The 16,136-nt window shown below is 47.8% G+C and overlaps 1 protein-coding gene across 2 annotated transcripts in view; it reads right to left on the bottom strand.

Annotated features, from left to right (window-relative positions):
- CCDC28A (coiled-coil domain containing 28A) overlaps positions 1-16,136 on the bottom strand; it is a 70,383-nt gene that overhangs the window by 28,792 nt on the left and 25,455 nt on the right. For both annotated transcript variants that reach the window (XM_063917438.1, XM_063917437.1), the window contains exon 4: positions 935-1,089. In XM_063917438.1, the coding sequence (XP_063773508.1) occupies positions 935-1,089 (155 nt within the window). The remainder of the gene's footprint in view (positions 1-934; positions 1,090-16,136) is intronic.

Genomic DNA, 16,136 nt, shown 5'->3' with positions numbered 1-16,136 from the left:
GTTGATTCAATTCTCCGACAGTTGAATAGCGCCCGGAATTAGCTCCCGGTGCTATTCAATACAGCGCCAAGTGACGCTCAATTGTCGGGAATTCTGCTCTCACCCCCGGGGGATGCAAGAGGAAATCCGACAAAAGTGCTGCCGCGCGGCCGGCGCGAGGCTGATTCTGTTGGGAATCAGCATCGCGCCGGGGAGTTAAGTCGGAGAATGCCGGTTCTCCCAACAAATCAACCAGTTAAGTCTAGGAGAACGGGCATTCGCCAACTTAACATGAGCTGAATTGAATAGCGATGGGAGCTAATTCCCGGCGCTATTCAACTGTTGGAGAATTGAATCGACCCCCTAGGATATTGGTGATCATATCGTTATGAAATTTAGCTAAAATTTTACATTTACAAGGTTTTAACCACTTGTGCAATATATTAAATATATTAATTATTACACTATAAGAATTTCAGTGCTGGACTATATTTCAAGATATAAAGATCTAAAAAGGATAAGCTCATTAGCTAAGTCATCCAAGAACAGTTTGGAGTGGAGTAAGTTCAGATAAGAATATTATTCATACTAAGTATGTTTAATACCTATTAATTTTACCATTTAGTGGTATCATATTTACTATGCTATGCGTGCCTTCCCATTTTATCTTTTATACGTTTCTTAGGTCCATTCTGGTGAGGATCATAAGCAAGTAGCTTCTAAACTCATCTAGTCCCTGCCTTTGGCAGTCGCAGTGTTGGCAAGCTTACCCTACCGGCGCTGATGAAAAGTCAAAGTAAGTGTTAATGGTTTTCTAATGTTTCAAACATTTAGTGCGCATAGGGTTTGTGATTTAGTTTAAAGGAGTCTGTTCTATTGATATCAATTAATATACAATTCCACTTATGTAATCTATAGTACTAAATAGATTTCAATATATACACATAAAACGTACATCAGAAAGGAGACGGTCGAGATTGGAATCCTTGGCCATCTTGCGTTTGTCTTCAGTCATTTCCTCCAGCTCACCGTACAGATCTAAGTGCAGACGAGCAAGCTTCTCCTGCAACCCTCGGACATGTTCCATCTGTTCAATGGAACATTCATTTCCTATAAAAGCAATTGCACAATTCTGATACACTAGCTTACATGCAACATAAGATCTGACACTTAACACTGGCATATTCAATCTGTATTCATACTACATGGTACTGTGCAAAGATTTTAGGCAGGTGTGGAAAAATGCTTCAAAGAAAGAATTCTTTCAAAAATAAAAAAAAGTGTTAATAGTTATTTTTATCAATTAACAAAATGCAAAGTGAATGAACAGAAATCTAAATCAAATCAATGGGCCTAATTCGGAGTTGATCGCAGCAGCAAATTTGTTAGCAGTTGGGCAAAACCATGTGCACTGCAGGGGGGCAGATATAACATTTGCAGAGAGAGTTAGATTTGGGTGGGGTGTATTCAAACTGAAATCTAAATTGCAGTGTAAAAATAAAGCAGCCAGTATTTACCCTGCACAGAAACAAAATAACCCACCCAAATCTAACTCTCTCTGCAAATGTTATAACTGCCCCCCCTGCTGTGCACATGGTTTTGCCCAATTGCTAACAAACTTGAGGCTGCGATCAACTCAGAATTACCCCCGATATTTGGTATGACCACCCTTTGCCTTCAAAACAGCATAAATTCTTCTAGGTACACTTGCACACAGGTTTTGAAGAAACTCGACAGGGAGGTTGTTCCAAACATCTTGGAGAACTAACCACAAATCTTCTGTGAATGTAGGTTTGCTCAAATCCTTCTGTCTCTTCATGTAATCCCAGACAAACTTAATAATGTTGAGATCAGAGTCTGTGTGGGCCATAGCATCACTTCCAGGACTCCTTTTTTACGCTGAAGATAGTTCTTAATGACATTGGCTGTATGTTTGGGGGCCGTTGTCCTGCTGCAGAATTAATTTGTAGCCAGACGCCTCCCGGATGGTAATGCATTATGGATACGTACCTGCCTGTATTTCTCTTCTGCTCATTCACTTTGCATTTTGTTAATTGATAAATATAAACTATTAACATTTCTATTTCGAAAGAATTCTTACTTTGAGGCATTTTTCCACACCTGCCTACAACTTTTGCATAGTACTGTTTATCAACATTTGGAAAAACCAAGCCTAGCCTTCTCCCTATACTATCAATTTGATAACTATTGCAAGTGTTGGAAGTCTCTCTGTAGACTTACTAGATGGCATCTCCGACATCTGTCTTGGTTAGTCCGGGTATACTAGTCCGGGGATACTCAGCCTGTATATGTGTTACTGGAAAAACTAGAACCAACCTCCAATCCCCAATAAAAACTATCTGATGAACAAACTCAGGAATAATCATAATAGTAGTAAAAAAAGGAGATTTATGGTAGACTTACCATTGTTAAATCTCTTTCTGCGAGGTACATTGGTTCCACAGGGAAACACTGGGGTGTAGAGATGGATCTTGATCCAGACACCAACAGGCTAAAGCTTTAGACTGTTCCAAGATGCATTGTGGGGCCTCCTCTAAAACCCCGCCTCCAGGCACTGTGAGATCAGTTTCGTTAACCAGTCCAATGCAGGAGCAGGCAAAAGAGAAGGTAGATGTTAGCCACATAGAACCACGTTCTCATGACAGGAGAAGGGACAAGCGGATAATGCCATACAAACCCATAGAAGCTAGGTGCGTCAGGGTGGGCGCCCTGTAGCGGGTATGAGAACCTGGCGTCCAAAGGAAGCATCTTGGGAGGTGGAAGTATCAAAGGCATAAAACCTAATGAACGTGTTCACTGAAGACCACATAGTCGCCTTGCACAATTGTTCAGCGGACGCGCCTCGGCGGGCCGCCCAAGAAGGTCCAACAGACCGAGTAGAATGGGCTTTAATAGCAGCAGGGGCTGGAAGACCAGCCTGTGCATATGCTTGTGCAATCACCATTCTAATCCATCTGGCCAATGTTTGCTTGTTTGCAGGCCATCCACATTTGTTAAAACCAAAAAGGGTATCTGACCTCCTAATAGAGGCAGTCCTCTCTACGTAAACACAGAGAGCCCGTACCACATCCAAAGACTGCTCTTCGGATGACAAACCAGAAGAGATGAAGGACGGAAACACAATCTCTTGGTTAAGGTGAAAAGATGACACCACCTTTGGCAAATAACCAGGGCAAGTTCTAAGAACTGCCCGGTCACGGTGAAATATCAGAAAGGGTGGACGACAGGACAGAGCGCCTAGGTCTGACACCCTTCTAGCAGAGGCAATAGCCAGTAGGAACAGGACCTTGACCGTGAGCCATTTAAGATCCACTGACTCAAGAGGTTCAAATGCAGGGCATTCAGAACAACAGAACGATCCCATGGAGCCATGTTTAACTTCCGTAAAACACCCCGAGTGAATGTATGAACGTCAGGAATAGACGCAATTTTTCTCTGAAACCATACCAATAAGGCAGAGATATGAACCTTGAGGTAGGCCAGATGAAGGCCCAAGTCCAGGCCTTCTTGCAGAAAAGCCAGAAGCCTGGAAGTACTTAATTTGTAAGCATTGTAATTCTTAGTATCACACCAGGTGAAGTAAGAATTCCAGACCCTGTAATAAATCCGCCCAGAAGCCGGTTTGCAGGCCTTCTGCATAGTTTGGATAACCGCCTCGGAGAATACTTTGGCCTTCAGGAGTGATGCTTCAAGATCCACGCCATCAAAGCCAGTCTGGCCAGGTCCGGGTAGACACAAGGGCCCTGAACGAGGAGGTCTGGGCATTGGGGAAGTAGAAGAGGACGCTCTATCAATAGACCCTGTAGGTCGGAGAACCAATGCCGTCTGGGCCATACTGGAGCGACCAGAAGTAGTTTTCCTCCTTCCTGTTTGACCTTCCGTAGTACCCCGGCCAGGAGTGACACTGGAGGGAACACGTAGGGAAGCCAAAATTTCCATGGAATTGCCAGTGCGTCCACGAACGCTGCTTGAGGATCCCTGGTTCGTGATCCAAAGACTGAAACTTTGTGATTGTGTCGAGACGCCATCAGGTCTATATCTGGTAGGCCCCACTTGTCCACTAGGACTTGAAAGACTCTGTGATGAAGACTCCACTCTCCGGCATGCACGTCCTGGCGACTGAGGAAATCCACTTCCCATTTGAGTACTCCCGGAATGAACGTTGCCGATATTGCTGGCAGATGGCGTTCCGCCCAACGAAGGATTTTTGACACTTCCATCATTGCCATGCAGCTTCGAGTGTCGCCTTGATGGTTTATGTACGCCACCGAGGTGGCGTTGTCTGACTGTACCCGTACAGGCCTGTTCTGTATCAGAGGCAGGGCGAGAGACAAAGCATTGAACACTGCCAGCAATTCCAGAATGTTTATTGGGTGGAGTAATTCATTCCATGGTCCACCGACCTTGGAAAGAGTGTTGCTCCAACACCGCACCCCAACCCCTCAGACTGGCATCCGTAGTCAGTAGGACCCAGTTGGGGATCCAGAAGGGACGGCCCCTGCTCAACTGCTGGTCCTGTAGCCAACAGGTCAGCGACAGACGAACCTGCGGAGTTAAGGAAATCATGTGAGACCTGATCCGATGAGGTAGGCCGTCCTACTCGGAAAGGATTAACCTCTGTAGAGGGCGGGAATGAAATTGAGCATACTCTACCATGTCGAAAGCAGACACCATGTGGCCTAGTACTTGCATCGCTGAGTGTATCGACACTCTTGGGCGAGAGAGGAAGCATCTGATCCTGTCCTAAAGTTTCAGGACCTTCTCTGGAGACAGAAACAGCCGTTGACTGTGTGTGTGTCCAGTAGTGCCCCCAGGTACACCATGCTCCGAGCAGGGACCAGCGAGGACTTCTTCCAGTTGATGAGTTCCCCATGGGCTTGTAGGAAGTTTACCGTCAGTTGTAGATGACTGAGGAGGACATCGTGGGAGTTTGCCAGAATCAGCAAGTTGTCTAGATACAGCAGGATCCTGACTCCCTGGCGACGGAGATTAGCCGTCATCACGGCCATAACCTTGGTGAAGATCTGAGGGGCTAAGGCCAGTCCAAACGGCAGAGCCTGGAACTTATTGTGAAGGTTGTCAATAGCAAACCGCAGATATTGCTGATGCGATATGGCAATAGGAATATGCAGGTAAGCATCTTGTATGTCAAGGGATACCACGTAGTCTCCGAGTTCTATAACCAGTACAATTGAGCGCAATGTTTCCATACGGAACTTGGACACTCTCACAAACTTGTTCAGTGATTTGAGGTTGAGTATAGGCTGGAAAGACCCATTGGGTTTCGGGACTAGAAACAGGGTCAAGTAGTATCCTTTGCCTCTCTGGGACAGAGGTACCGGCACCACCACTCCTGTGCCCAGGAGGGAACGCACCACCAGTTGTAGAGCTTGCGCCTTCAACGGATCCGAAGGGATAACCGTTGTGCAGAAATGTCGAGGGGGACATCTCTTAAAAGAGACTGCGTACCCGTGAGAGACAACTTCTCGCACCCATGCATCTGAAGTGGTCGTCAACCAGACCTGGGTGAATCACAGAAGTCTGCCTCCCACCCTGGGGTCCCCCAGGGGGAGGCCCGCCCCATCATGCAGCAGGCTTGTCGTGTTTCGAAGCAGGCTGATGGGCAGCCCAGGATTGTTTCACTTTGGGCTTAGTGATTTTGGGAGCACAAGATTGTCTCGGGTATGCCTGACCTTTTGCTTTCCATTGAGGTCGAAAGGAGCGAAAAGTGGTACCTTTTGCCTTTTGTGCAGAAGGATTAGTATTTGGGAGAAAAGCCGATTTAGCAGCCACTAAGTCAGTCACAATTTTATTGAGATCTTTCCCAAATAGGATGTCCCCCTTAAAATGGAGTACCTCAAAGTTCTTTTTGGAGTCCAGGTCCACCTTCCATGACCTCAACTGTCAGAAGCAGCCGAGTCAGTGTCTGACAGGACAGTATTCACCCCATCATCAGAGGAGTCCTCTGAGATATTAGTGGATTGTGAGGAGGAAGTAGCCCGCTTACATAACCCCGTGACACGAGAGTGACTTGGGGCAGTCTTATGTCTAACCAAGGATTGATTTAACTGCTGCAACTGGGTAGACAAATTATCCGCCCAAGCCGGGTTTATCATAGGGACAATATGTGGCTGCAATGGCACAGGTGGTTCCATAGGGGGCGTAAGGCGTTGCACAAGCGTATTGAGCATAGTTGAGAATGCCGCCCAAGGTGGCTCCTGATTGGGAACAGGAGCAGCAGACTGACTGGGAGATGCATGACACATAGTTCACAGACCGTCATATAAAACTTCCCCCTCAGGCAAATCCTTGGCGCATGCACTGCAGGATGCAGGAGCGTTCTCAGATTTTCCACCCTTTGTGTTAGACATTTTTACAGTGAATGCAACCGCAGAGCGTCTTAGTACGATACAGCCAAACAGAGTACTAATATCTGCGGATAAATCCCCTAGTATGTGACCGCGTACACAGTACACAAACACCAGCGACTAAATCCAGTATTATGTGACTGAGTACACAGTAGAATACACTGGAATCGGTAAATACTGTGAAACACTATATGAGACCCTGACGCACCGAGTCCCGTAGGGTACAGAATACAGTGATAGATATAGCTGGGATACATTGAAAGTGAGATCCACACAGCAGATACAGTCACAATGCAGATAATTATGTTAGTCAAACAATAAAACTGCACTGGACTAATATATATATATATATATATATATATATATATATAATATATAATATACACACACACACACACACACACATACAGGTTGAGTATCCCTTATCCAAAATGCTTGGGACCAGAGGTATTTTGGATATCGGATTTTTCCGTATTTTGGAATAATTGCATACCATAATGAGATATCATGGTGATGGGACCTAAATCTAAGCACAGAATGCATTTATGTTACATATACACCTTATACACACAGCCTGAAGGTAATTTTAGCCAATATTTTTTTATAATTTTGTGTATTAACAAAGTTTGTGTACACTGAGTCATCAAAAAACAAAGGTTTCACTATGTCACTCTCACTCAAAAAAGTCAGTATTTCGGAATATTTGGATATGGGATACTCAACCTATAAAAAAAAAAAATATATATATATATATATATATATATATATTATATATATATATATATATATATATATATATATATATATATATATATATGATTTTACTCACCGGTAAATCTATTTCTCGTAGTCCGTAGTGGATGCTGGGGACTCCGTAAGGACCATGGGGAATAGACGGGCTCCGCAGGAGACTGGGCACTCTAAGAAAGATTTAGTACTACTGGTGTGCACTGGCTCCTCCCTCTATGCCCCTCCTCCAGACCTCAGTTAAGGAAACTGTGCCCGGAAGAGCTGACATTACAAGGAAAGGATTTTGGAACCCAGGATAAGACTCATACCAGCCACACCAATCACACCGTATAACTTGTGATAAACTTACCCAGTTAACAGTATGAACAAACAGAGCATCAACCAATGGATGCCAACATAACATAACCCTTTATTAAGCAATAACTATATACGTATTGCAGAAAGTCCGCACTTGGGACGGGCGCCCAGCATCCACTACGGACTACGAGAAATAGATTTACCGGTGAGTAAAATCTTATTTTCTCTAACGTCCTAGTGGATGCTGGGGACTCCGTAAGGACCATGGGGATTATACCAAAGCTCCCAAACGAGCGGGAGAGTGCGGCTGACTCTGCAGCACCGAATGGGCCAACACAAGGTCCTCCTCAGCCAGGGTATCAAACTTGTAGAATTTTGCATAGGTGTTTGAACCCGACCAAGTAGCAGCTCGGCAAAGCTGTAATGCCGAGACCCCTCGGGCAGCCGCCCAAGAAGAGCCCACCTTCCTTGTGGAATGGGCTTTCACTGATTTTGGATGCGGCAATCCAGCCGCAGAATGAGCCTGCTGAATCGTGTTACAGATCCAGCGAGCAATAGTTTGCTTTGAAGCAGGAGCACCCAGCTTGTTGGATGCATACAGGATAAACAGCGAGTCAGTCTTCCTGACTCCAGCCGTTCTGGTTACCTAAATCTTCAAAGCCCGGACTACGTCAAACAGCTTAGAATCCTCCAAGTCACAAGTAGCCGCAGGCACCACAATAGGTTGGTTCAAATGAAAAGATGACACCACCTTTGGCAGAAATTGCGGACGAGTCCGCAATTCTGCCCTGTACATATGGAAAACCAGATAGGGGCTTTTACATGACAAAGCCGCCAATTCTGACACACGCCTAGCCGAAGCTAAGGCCAACAGCATGACCACTTTCCACGTGAGATACTTTAGCTCCACAGCCTTAAGTGGCTCAAACCAGTGGGATTTCAGGAAAACCAACACCACGTTAAGATCCCAAGGTGCCACCGGTGGCACAAAAGGGGGCTGAATATGCAGCACTCCCTTAACAAACGTCTGAATCTCAGGCAGTGAAGCCAGTTCTTTTTGAAAGAAAATGGATAGGGCCGAAATCTGGACCTTTATGGACCCTAATTTTAGGCCCATAGTCAATCCTGACTGTAGGAAGTGCAGGAATCGACCCAGCTGGAATTCCTCTGTAGGGGCCTTCCTGGCCTCACACCAAGCAATATATTTTCGCCATATACGGTGATAATGCTTTGCTGTCACGTCCTTCCTAGCCTTTATCAGCGTAGGAATAACTTCATCCGGAATGCATTTTTCCGCTAGGATATGGCGTTCAACCGCCATGCCGTCAAACGCAGCCGCGGTAAGTCTTGAAACAGATAGGGCCCTTGTTGCAACAGGTCCTGTCTGAGAGACAGAGGCCATGGGTCCTCTGTGAGCATTTCTTGCAGTTCCGGGTACCAAGTCCTTCTTGGCCAATCCGGAACAATGAGTATTGTTCTCACTCCTCTTTTTCTTACAATTCTCAGCACCTTTGGTATGAGAGGAAGAGGAGGAAACACATAGACTGACTGGAACACCCACGGTGTTACTAGTGCGTCCACAGCCATCGCCTGAGGGTCCCTTGACCTGGCGCAATACCTTTTTAGCTTTTTGTTGAGGCGGGACGCCATCATGTCCACCTGTGGCAGTTCCCATCGATTTGCAATCTGCGTGAAGACTTCCTGATGAAGTCCCCACTCTCCCGGGTGGAGGTCGTGCCTGCTGAGGAAGTCTGCTTCCCAGTTGTCCACTCCCGGAATGAACACTGCTGACAGTGCGCTTACGTGATTCTCCGCCCAGCGAAGAATTCTGGTGGCTTCTACCATCGCCACCCTGGCTCCTTGTGCCGCCTTGGATCAGAACCGGTTGGTCGCGAAGCAGGGTCTCCGCTTGACTTAGGGCGTTGTATACGGCCCTTAGTTCCAGGATATTGATGTGAAGGCAAGTCTCCTGCCTTGACCACAGCCCTTGGAAATTTCTTCCCTGTATGACTGCACCCCACCCTCGGAGGCTTGCATCCGTGGTCACCAGGACCCAGTCCTGAATGCCGAATCTGCGACCTTCGAGAAGGTGAGCACTCTGCAGTCACCACAGGAGAGACACCCTGGCTCTGGGGGATAGGGTGATTAACCGATGCATCCGAAGATGTGATCCGGACCACTTGTCCAGTAAGTCCCATTGGAAGGTCCTCCTATGGAACTTGCCGAAGGGAATGGCCTCGAATGATGCCACCCTCCTTCCCAGGACTCGAGTGCAGTGATGCACTGACACCTGTTTTGCTTTTAATAGATTCCTGACCAGTGTTACGAGCTTCTGAGCTCTCTCTATCGGGAGATAAACCCTTTTCTGGTCTGTGTCTAGGATCATGCCTAGGAGAGTCAGATGAGCTGTAAGAACCAACTGCGACTTTGGAATATATAGAATCCAGCCGTGTTGCCGTTTCACTTCCAGAGAAAGTGATACGCTGCTCAGCAACTGCTCTCTTGATCTCGCTTTTATGAGGAGATCGTCCAAGTACGTGATAATAGTGACACCTTGCTTCCGCAGGAGCACCATCATTTCCGCCATTACCTTGGTGAATATTCTCGGGGCCGTGGAGAGACCAAACGGCAACGTCTGAAATTGGTAATGACAATCCCGTACTGCAATTCTGAGGTACGCCTGATGAGGTGGATAAATGGGGACATGAAGGTATGCATCCTTTATGTCCCGAGTCACCATAAAATCTCCCCCTTTCAGGCTTGCAATAACCGCTCTTAGCGATTCCATCTTGAACTTGAACCCTTTCAGGTATATGTTCAGGGATTTTAAATTCAATATGGGTCCGACCGAACAGTCTGGTTTCGGGACTACAACATGGTCGAATAATAACCCCCTCCTTGTTGAAGGAGGGGAACCTTGACCACCACCTGTTGAAGATACAATTTATGAATTGCAGTTAACACTGTTTCCCTCTCGTGGGGGGAAGCTGGCAGGGCCGTCAGTGAGGGGGCATCTTCTCAAAGTCCAGCTTGTATCCCTGAGACACAATATCTATTGCCCAGGGATCTAACAGGTAGTGAAATCACCTGTGGCTGAACTGACGAAGGCGTGCCCCCACCGGGCCTAGCTCCGCCTTGCGGTGGATTTTTGTAGAGGCCGGGGAGGACTTCTGTTCATGGGAACTAGCTGTGTTGCGCAGCTTCTTTCCTGTGCCCCCGCCTCTGGCAAGAAAGGACGCACCTCGGACTTTCTTGTTTCTTTATTCGAAAGGCTGCATTTGATAATGTCGTGCTTTCCTAGGCTGTGCAGGAATATAAGGCAAAAATAAGATTTTACTCACCGGTAAATCTATTTCTCGAAGTCCGTAGTGGATGCTGGGAACTCCGTAAGGACCATGGGGAATAGCGGCTCCGCAGGAGACTGGGCACAACTAAGGAAAGCTTTAGGACTACCTGGTGTGCACTGGCTCCTCCCACTAAGACCCTCCTCCAGACCTCAGTTAGGATACTGTGCCCGGAAGAGCTGACACAATAAGGAAGGATTTTGAATCCCGGGTAAGACTCATACCAGCCACACCAATCACACCGTATAACTCGTGATACTATACCCAGTTAACAGTATGATAACAACTGAGCCTCTCAACAGATGGCTCAACAATAACCCTTTAGTTAGGCAATAACTATATACAAGTATTGCAGACAATCCGCACTTGGGATGGGCGCCCAGCATCCACTACGGACTTCGAGAAATAGATTTACCGGTGAGTAAAATCTTATTTTCTCTAACGTCCTAAGTGGATGCTGGGGACTCCGTAAGGACCATGGGGATTATACCAAAGCTCCCAAACGGGCGGAAGAGTGCGGATGACTCTGCAGCACCGAATGAGCAAACTCTAGGTCCTCCACAGCCAGGGTATCAAACTTGTAGACTCTTGCAAGAGTGTTTGAACCCGACCAAGTAACAGCTCGGCAAAATTGTAAAGCCGAGACCCCTCGGGCAGCCGCCCAAGAAGAGCCCACTTTCCTTGTGGAATGGGCTTTCACAGATTTAGGGTGCGGCAGTCCAGCCGCAGAATGTGCAAGTTGAATCGTGCTACAGATCCAGCAAGCAATAGTCTGCTTAGAAGCAGGAGCACCCAGCTTGTTGGGTGCATACAGGATAAATAGCGAGTCAGTTTTCCTGACTCCAGCCGTCCTGGAAACATATACTTTTCAGGGCCCTGACTACGTCCAGAAACTTGGAATCCTCCAAGTCCCAAGTAGCCGCAGGCACCACAATAGGTTGGTTCACATGAAAAACTGCTACCACCTTAGGAAGGAATTGGGAACGAGTCCTCAATTCCGCCTTATCCATATAAAATACAGATAAGGGCTTTTGCATGACAAAGCCGCCAATTCTGATACATGCCTGGCCGACGCCAAGGTCCACAGCATGACCACTTTCCACGTGAGGTATTGTAGCTCCACGGATGTAAGTGGCTCAACTCAATGCGACTTCAGGAAATCCAACACTACGTTGAGATCCCACGGTGCCACTGGAGGCACAAACGGGGGCTGACTATGCAGCACTCCCTTAACAAAAGTCTGAACTTCTGGCAGTGAAGCCAGTTCTATTTTGGAAGAAAATCGATAGAGCCGAAATCTGGACCTTAATGGAACCCAATTTTAGGCCCATAGTCACCCCTGACTGTAGGAAGTGCAGAAATCGACCTAGCTGAAATTCCTCCTTTGGGGCCTTACTGGCCTCACAGCACGCAACATATTTCCGCCATATGCGGTGATAATGGTTTGCGTTCACTTCTTTCCTAGCTTTAAATAGCGTAGGGATAACTTCCTCCGGAATGCCCTTTTCCTTCAGGATCCGGCGTTCAACCGTCATGCCGTCAAACGCAGCCGCAGTACGTCTTGGAACAGACAGGCCCCCTGCTGCAGCAGGTCCTGTCTGAGCGGCAGAGGCCATGGGTCCTCTGAGATCATTTCTTGGAGTTCTGGGTACCAAGCTCTTCTTGGCCACCCGGAACAATGAGTATAGTTCTTACTCCTCTCCTTATTATTCTCATTACCCTGGGTATGAGAGGCAGAGAAGGGAACACATACACCGACTGGTACACCCACGGTGTTACCAGAGCGCCCACAGCTATCGCCTGAGGGTCCCTTGACCTGGCGCAATATCTTTGTAGCTTTTTGTTGAGGCGGGACGCCATCATGTCCACCTGTGGCCTTTCCCAACGGTGTACAATCATTTGGAAGACTTCTGGATGAAGTCCCCACTCTCCCGGGTGGAGGTTTCTTATTTGTCCACTCCGGGAATGAACACTGCTGGCAGTGCTAACACATGATTTTCCGCCCATCGGAGAATCCTTGTGGCTTCTGCCATCGCCATCCTGCTTCTTGTGCCGCCCTGTCGGTTTACATGAGCGACCGCCGTGATGTTGTCTGACTGGATCAGCACCGGCCGGTGTTGAAGCAGGGGTCTAGCCTGACTTAGGGCATTGTAAATGGCCCTCAGTTCCAGAATATTTATGTGTAGGGAAGTCTCCTGACTTTTCCATAGCCTTGGAAGTTCCTTCCCTGTGTGACTGCCCCCCAGCCTCGAATGCTGGCATCCGTGGTCACCAGGACCCAGTCCTGTATGCCGAATCTGCGGCCCCCTAGAAGATGAGCATTCTGCAGCCACCACAACAGCGACACCCTGACCCTTGGAGACAGGGTTATCCGCCGATGCATCTGAAGATGCGACCCGGACCACTTGTCCAACAGATCCCACTGGAAAATCCTTGCATGGGACCTGGCGAATGGAATTTCTTCTTAAGAAGCTACCATCTTTCCCAGGGCTCGCGTGCATTGATGCACCGACACTTGTATACGTATTAGGAGGTCTCTGTCTAGAGACAACAACTCCTTGGACTTCTCCTCCGGGAGAAACCCTTTTTATCCTGTTCTGTGTCCAGAACCATACCCAGGAACAGTAGACGCGTCGTAGGAACCAGCTGCGACTTTGGAATATTCAGAATCCAGCCGTGTTGTTGTAGCACTTCCCGAGATAGTGCTACTCCGACGAACAACTGCTCCCTGGACCTCGCCTTTATAAGGAGATCGTCCAAGTACGGGATAATTATTTCGGCCATTACCTTGGTAAATACCTCGGTGCCGGGGACAGACCAACGGCAACGTCTGGAATTGGTAATGACAATCCTGTACCCCAATATTGAGGTACTCCTGGTGAAGAGGGTAAATAGGGACATGCAGGTAATCATCCTTGATGTCCAGTGATACCATGAAATTCTCCAGGCTTGCAATAATCGCCCTGAGCGATTCCATTTTGAACTTGAACCTTCGTATATAAGTGTTCAAGGCTTTCAATTTTAGAATGGGTCTCACCGAACCGTCTGGTTTCGGTACCACAACATTTTGGAATAGTAACCCCGGCCTTGTTGAAGGAGGGGTACCTTGCTTTCACCTGCTGGAAGTACAGCTTGTGAATTGCCGCCAGTACTACCTTTCTCCGAGGGCAGCCGGCAAGGCTGATGTGAGGTAACGGCGAGGGGGAGTCGCCTCGAACTCCAGCCTGTATCCCTGTGATACTATTTGCAGAACCTAGAGATCCACCTGTGGTTAAGCCCACTGGTCCCTGAAGTTCCCGAGACGCGCCCCTACCGCACCTGTCTCCACCTGTGGAGCCCCAGCGTCATGCGGTGGACTCAGAGGAAGCGGGGGAAGATTTTTGATCCTGGGAACTGGCTGCTGGTGCAGCTTTTTTCCTTCTTCCCTTGTCTCTGTGCAGAAAGGAAGCGCCTTTGACCCGCTTGCTTTTCTGAAGCCGAAAGGACTGTACCTGAAAATACGGTGCTTTCTTAGGCTGTGAGGAAACCTGAGGTAAAAATTTTTCTTCCCAGCTGTTGCTGTGGATACGAGGTCCCAGAGACCATCCCCAAACAATTCCTCACCCTTATAAGGCAGAATCTCCATGTGCCTTTTACAGGCAGCATCACCTGTCCACTGCCGGGTTTCTAATACCCTCCTGGCAGAATGGACATTGCATTAATTCTGGATGCCAGCCGGCAAATATCCCTCTGTGCATCCTTTATATATAAGACAACGTCTTAAATATGCTCAATGTTAGCAAAATATTATCCCTGTCTTAGCGTATTAATATTATCTGACAGGGTATCAGACCACGCTGCAGCAGCCCTATTTATGCTGAGGCAATTGCAGGTCTCAGTATATAACCTGAGTGTGTAAATACAGACTTCAGGATCGCCTCCTGCTTTTTATCAGCAGGTTCCTTCAAGGTGGCCGTATCCTAAGACGGCAGTGCCACCTTTTGACAAACATGTGAGCGCCTTATCCACCCTAAGGGATATCTCCCAATGTGACCTATCCTCTGGCGGGAAAGGGTACGCCATCAGTAACTTTTTTAGAAATTACCAGTTTCTTATCGGGGGAAACCACGCTTCTTTACACACTTCATTCATTCATCTGATGGGGGAACAAAACACTGGCTGCTTTTTCTCCCCAAATATAAAACCCCTTTTATGTGGTACTTGGGTTCATGTCAGAAAATGCGTAACACATTTTTCATTGCCGAGATCACGTAACGGATGTTCCTAGTGGATTGTGTATATGTCTCAACCTCGTCGCCACTGGAGTCAGACTCCGTGTCGACATCTGTGTCTGCCATCTGAGGTAACGGGCGTTTTTTGAACCCCTGATGGCCTTTGAGACGCCTAGGCAGGCGCGGGCTGAGAAGCCGGCTGTCCCCCACCTGTTACGTCATCCAGCCTTTTATGTAAGGAGTTGACACTGTCGGTTAATACCTTCCACCTATCCATCCACTCTGGTGTCGGCCCCACAGAGGGCGACATCCCATTTATCGGCCTCTGCTCCGCCTCCACGTAACCTTCCTCATCCAACATGTCGACACAGCCGTACCGACACACCGCACACACACAGGGAATGCTCTGACTGAGGACAGGACCCCACAAAGTCCTTTGGGGAGACAGAGAGAGAGTATGCCAGCACACACCAGAGCGCTATATAATGCAGGGATTAACACTATAACTGAGTGATTTTTCCCCAAATAGCTGCTTGTATACATATATTGCGCCTAAATTTAGTGCCACCCCCCTCTCTTTTTAACCCTTTGAGCCTGAAAACTACAGGGGAGAGCCTGGGGAGCTGTCTTCCAGCTGCACTGTGAAGAGAAAATGGCGCCAGTGTGCTGAGGGAGAAGCCCCGCCCCTTTTTCAACTGACTTTCTCCCGCTTTTTCTGGAATACTGGCAGGGGTAATTTTACATCTATATAGCCTCTAGGACTATATATGATGTAGATTTGCCAGCCAAGGTGTCATATATTGCCCTCAGGGCGCCCCCCCCAGCGCCCTGCACCCATCAGTGACCGGAGTGTGAGGTGTACGTGAGGAGCAATGGCGCACAGCTGCAGTGCTGTGCGCTACCTTGGTGAAGACCGAAGTCTTCTGCCGCCGATTTTCCGGACTCTTCATGCTTCTGTCTCTGTAAGGGGGATGGCGGCGCGGCTCCGGGAACGAACACCAAGGTCGGGTCCTGCGGTCGATCCCTCTGGAGCTAATGGTGTCCAGTAGCCTAAGAAGCCCAAACTACCACCTGTTAGGTAGGTTCGCTTCTTCTCCCCTTAGTCCCTCGCTGCAGTGAGTCTGTTGCCAGCAGATCTCACTGTAAAATAAAAAACCTAAAATAAG

The sequence above is a fragment of the Pseudophryne corroboree genome, chromosome 4, assembly GCF_028390025.1.
Source record: "Pseudophryne corroboree isolate aPseCor3 chromosome 4, aPseCor3.hap2, whole genome shotgun sequence".
In the NCBI taxonomy this organism is placed as follows: domain Eukaryota; kingdom Metazoa; phylum Chordata; class Amphibia; order Anura; family Myobatrachidae; genus Pseudophryne; species Pseudophryne corroboree.
This window is presented reverse-complemented; position numbering and strand designations above follow the sequence as displayed.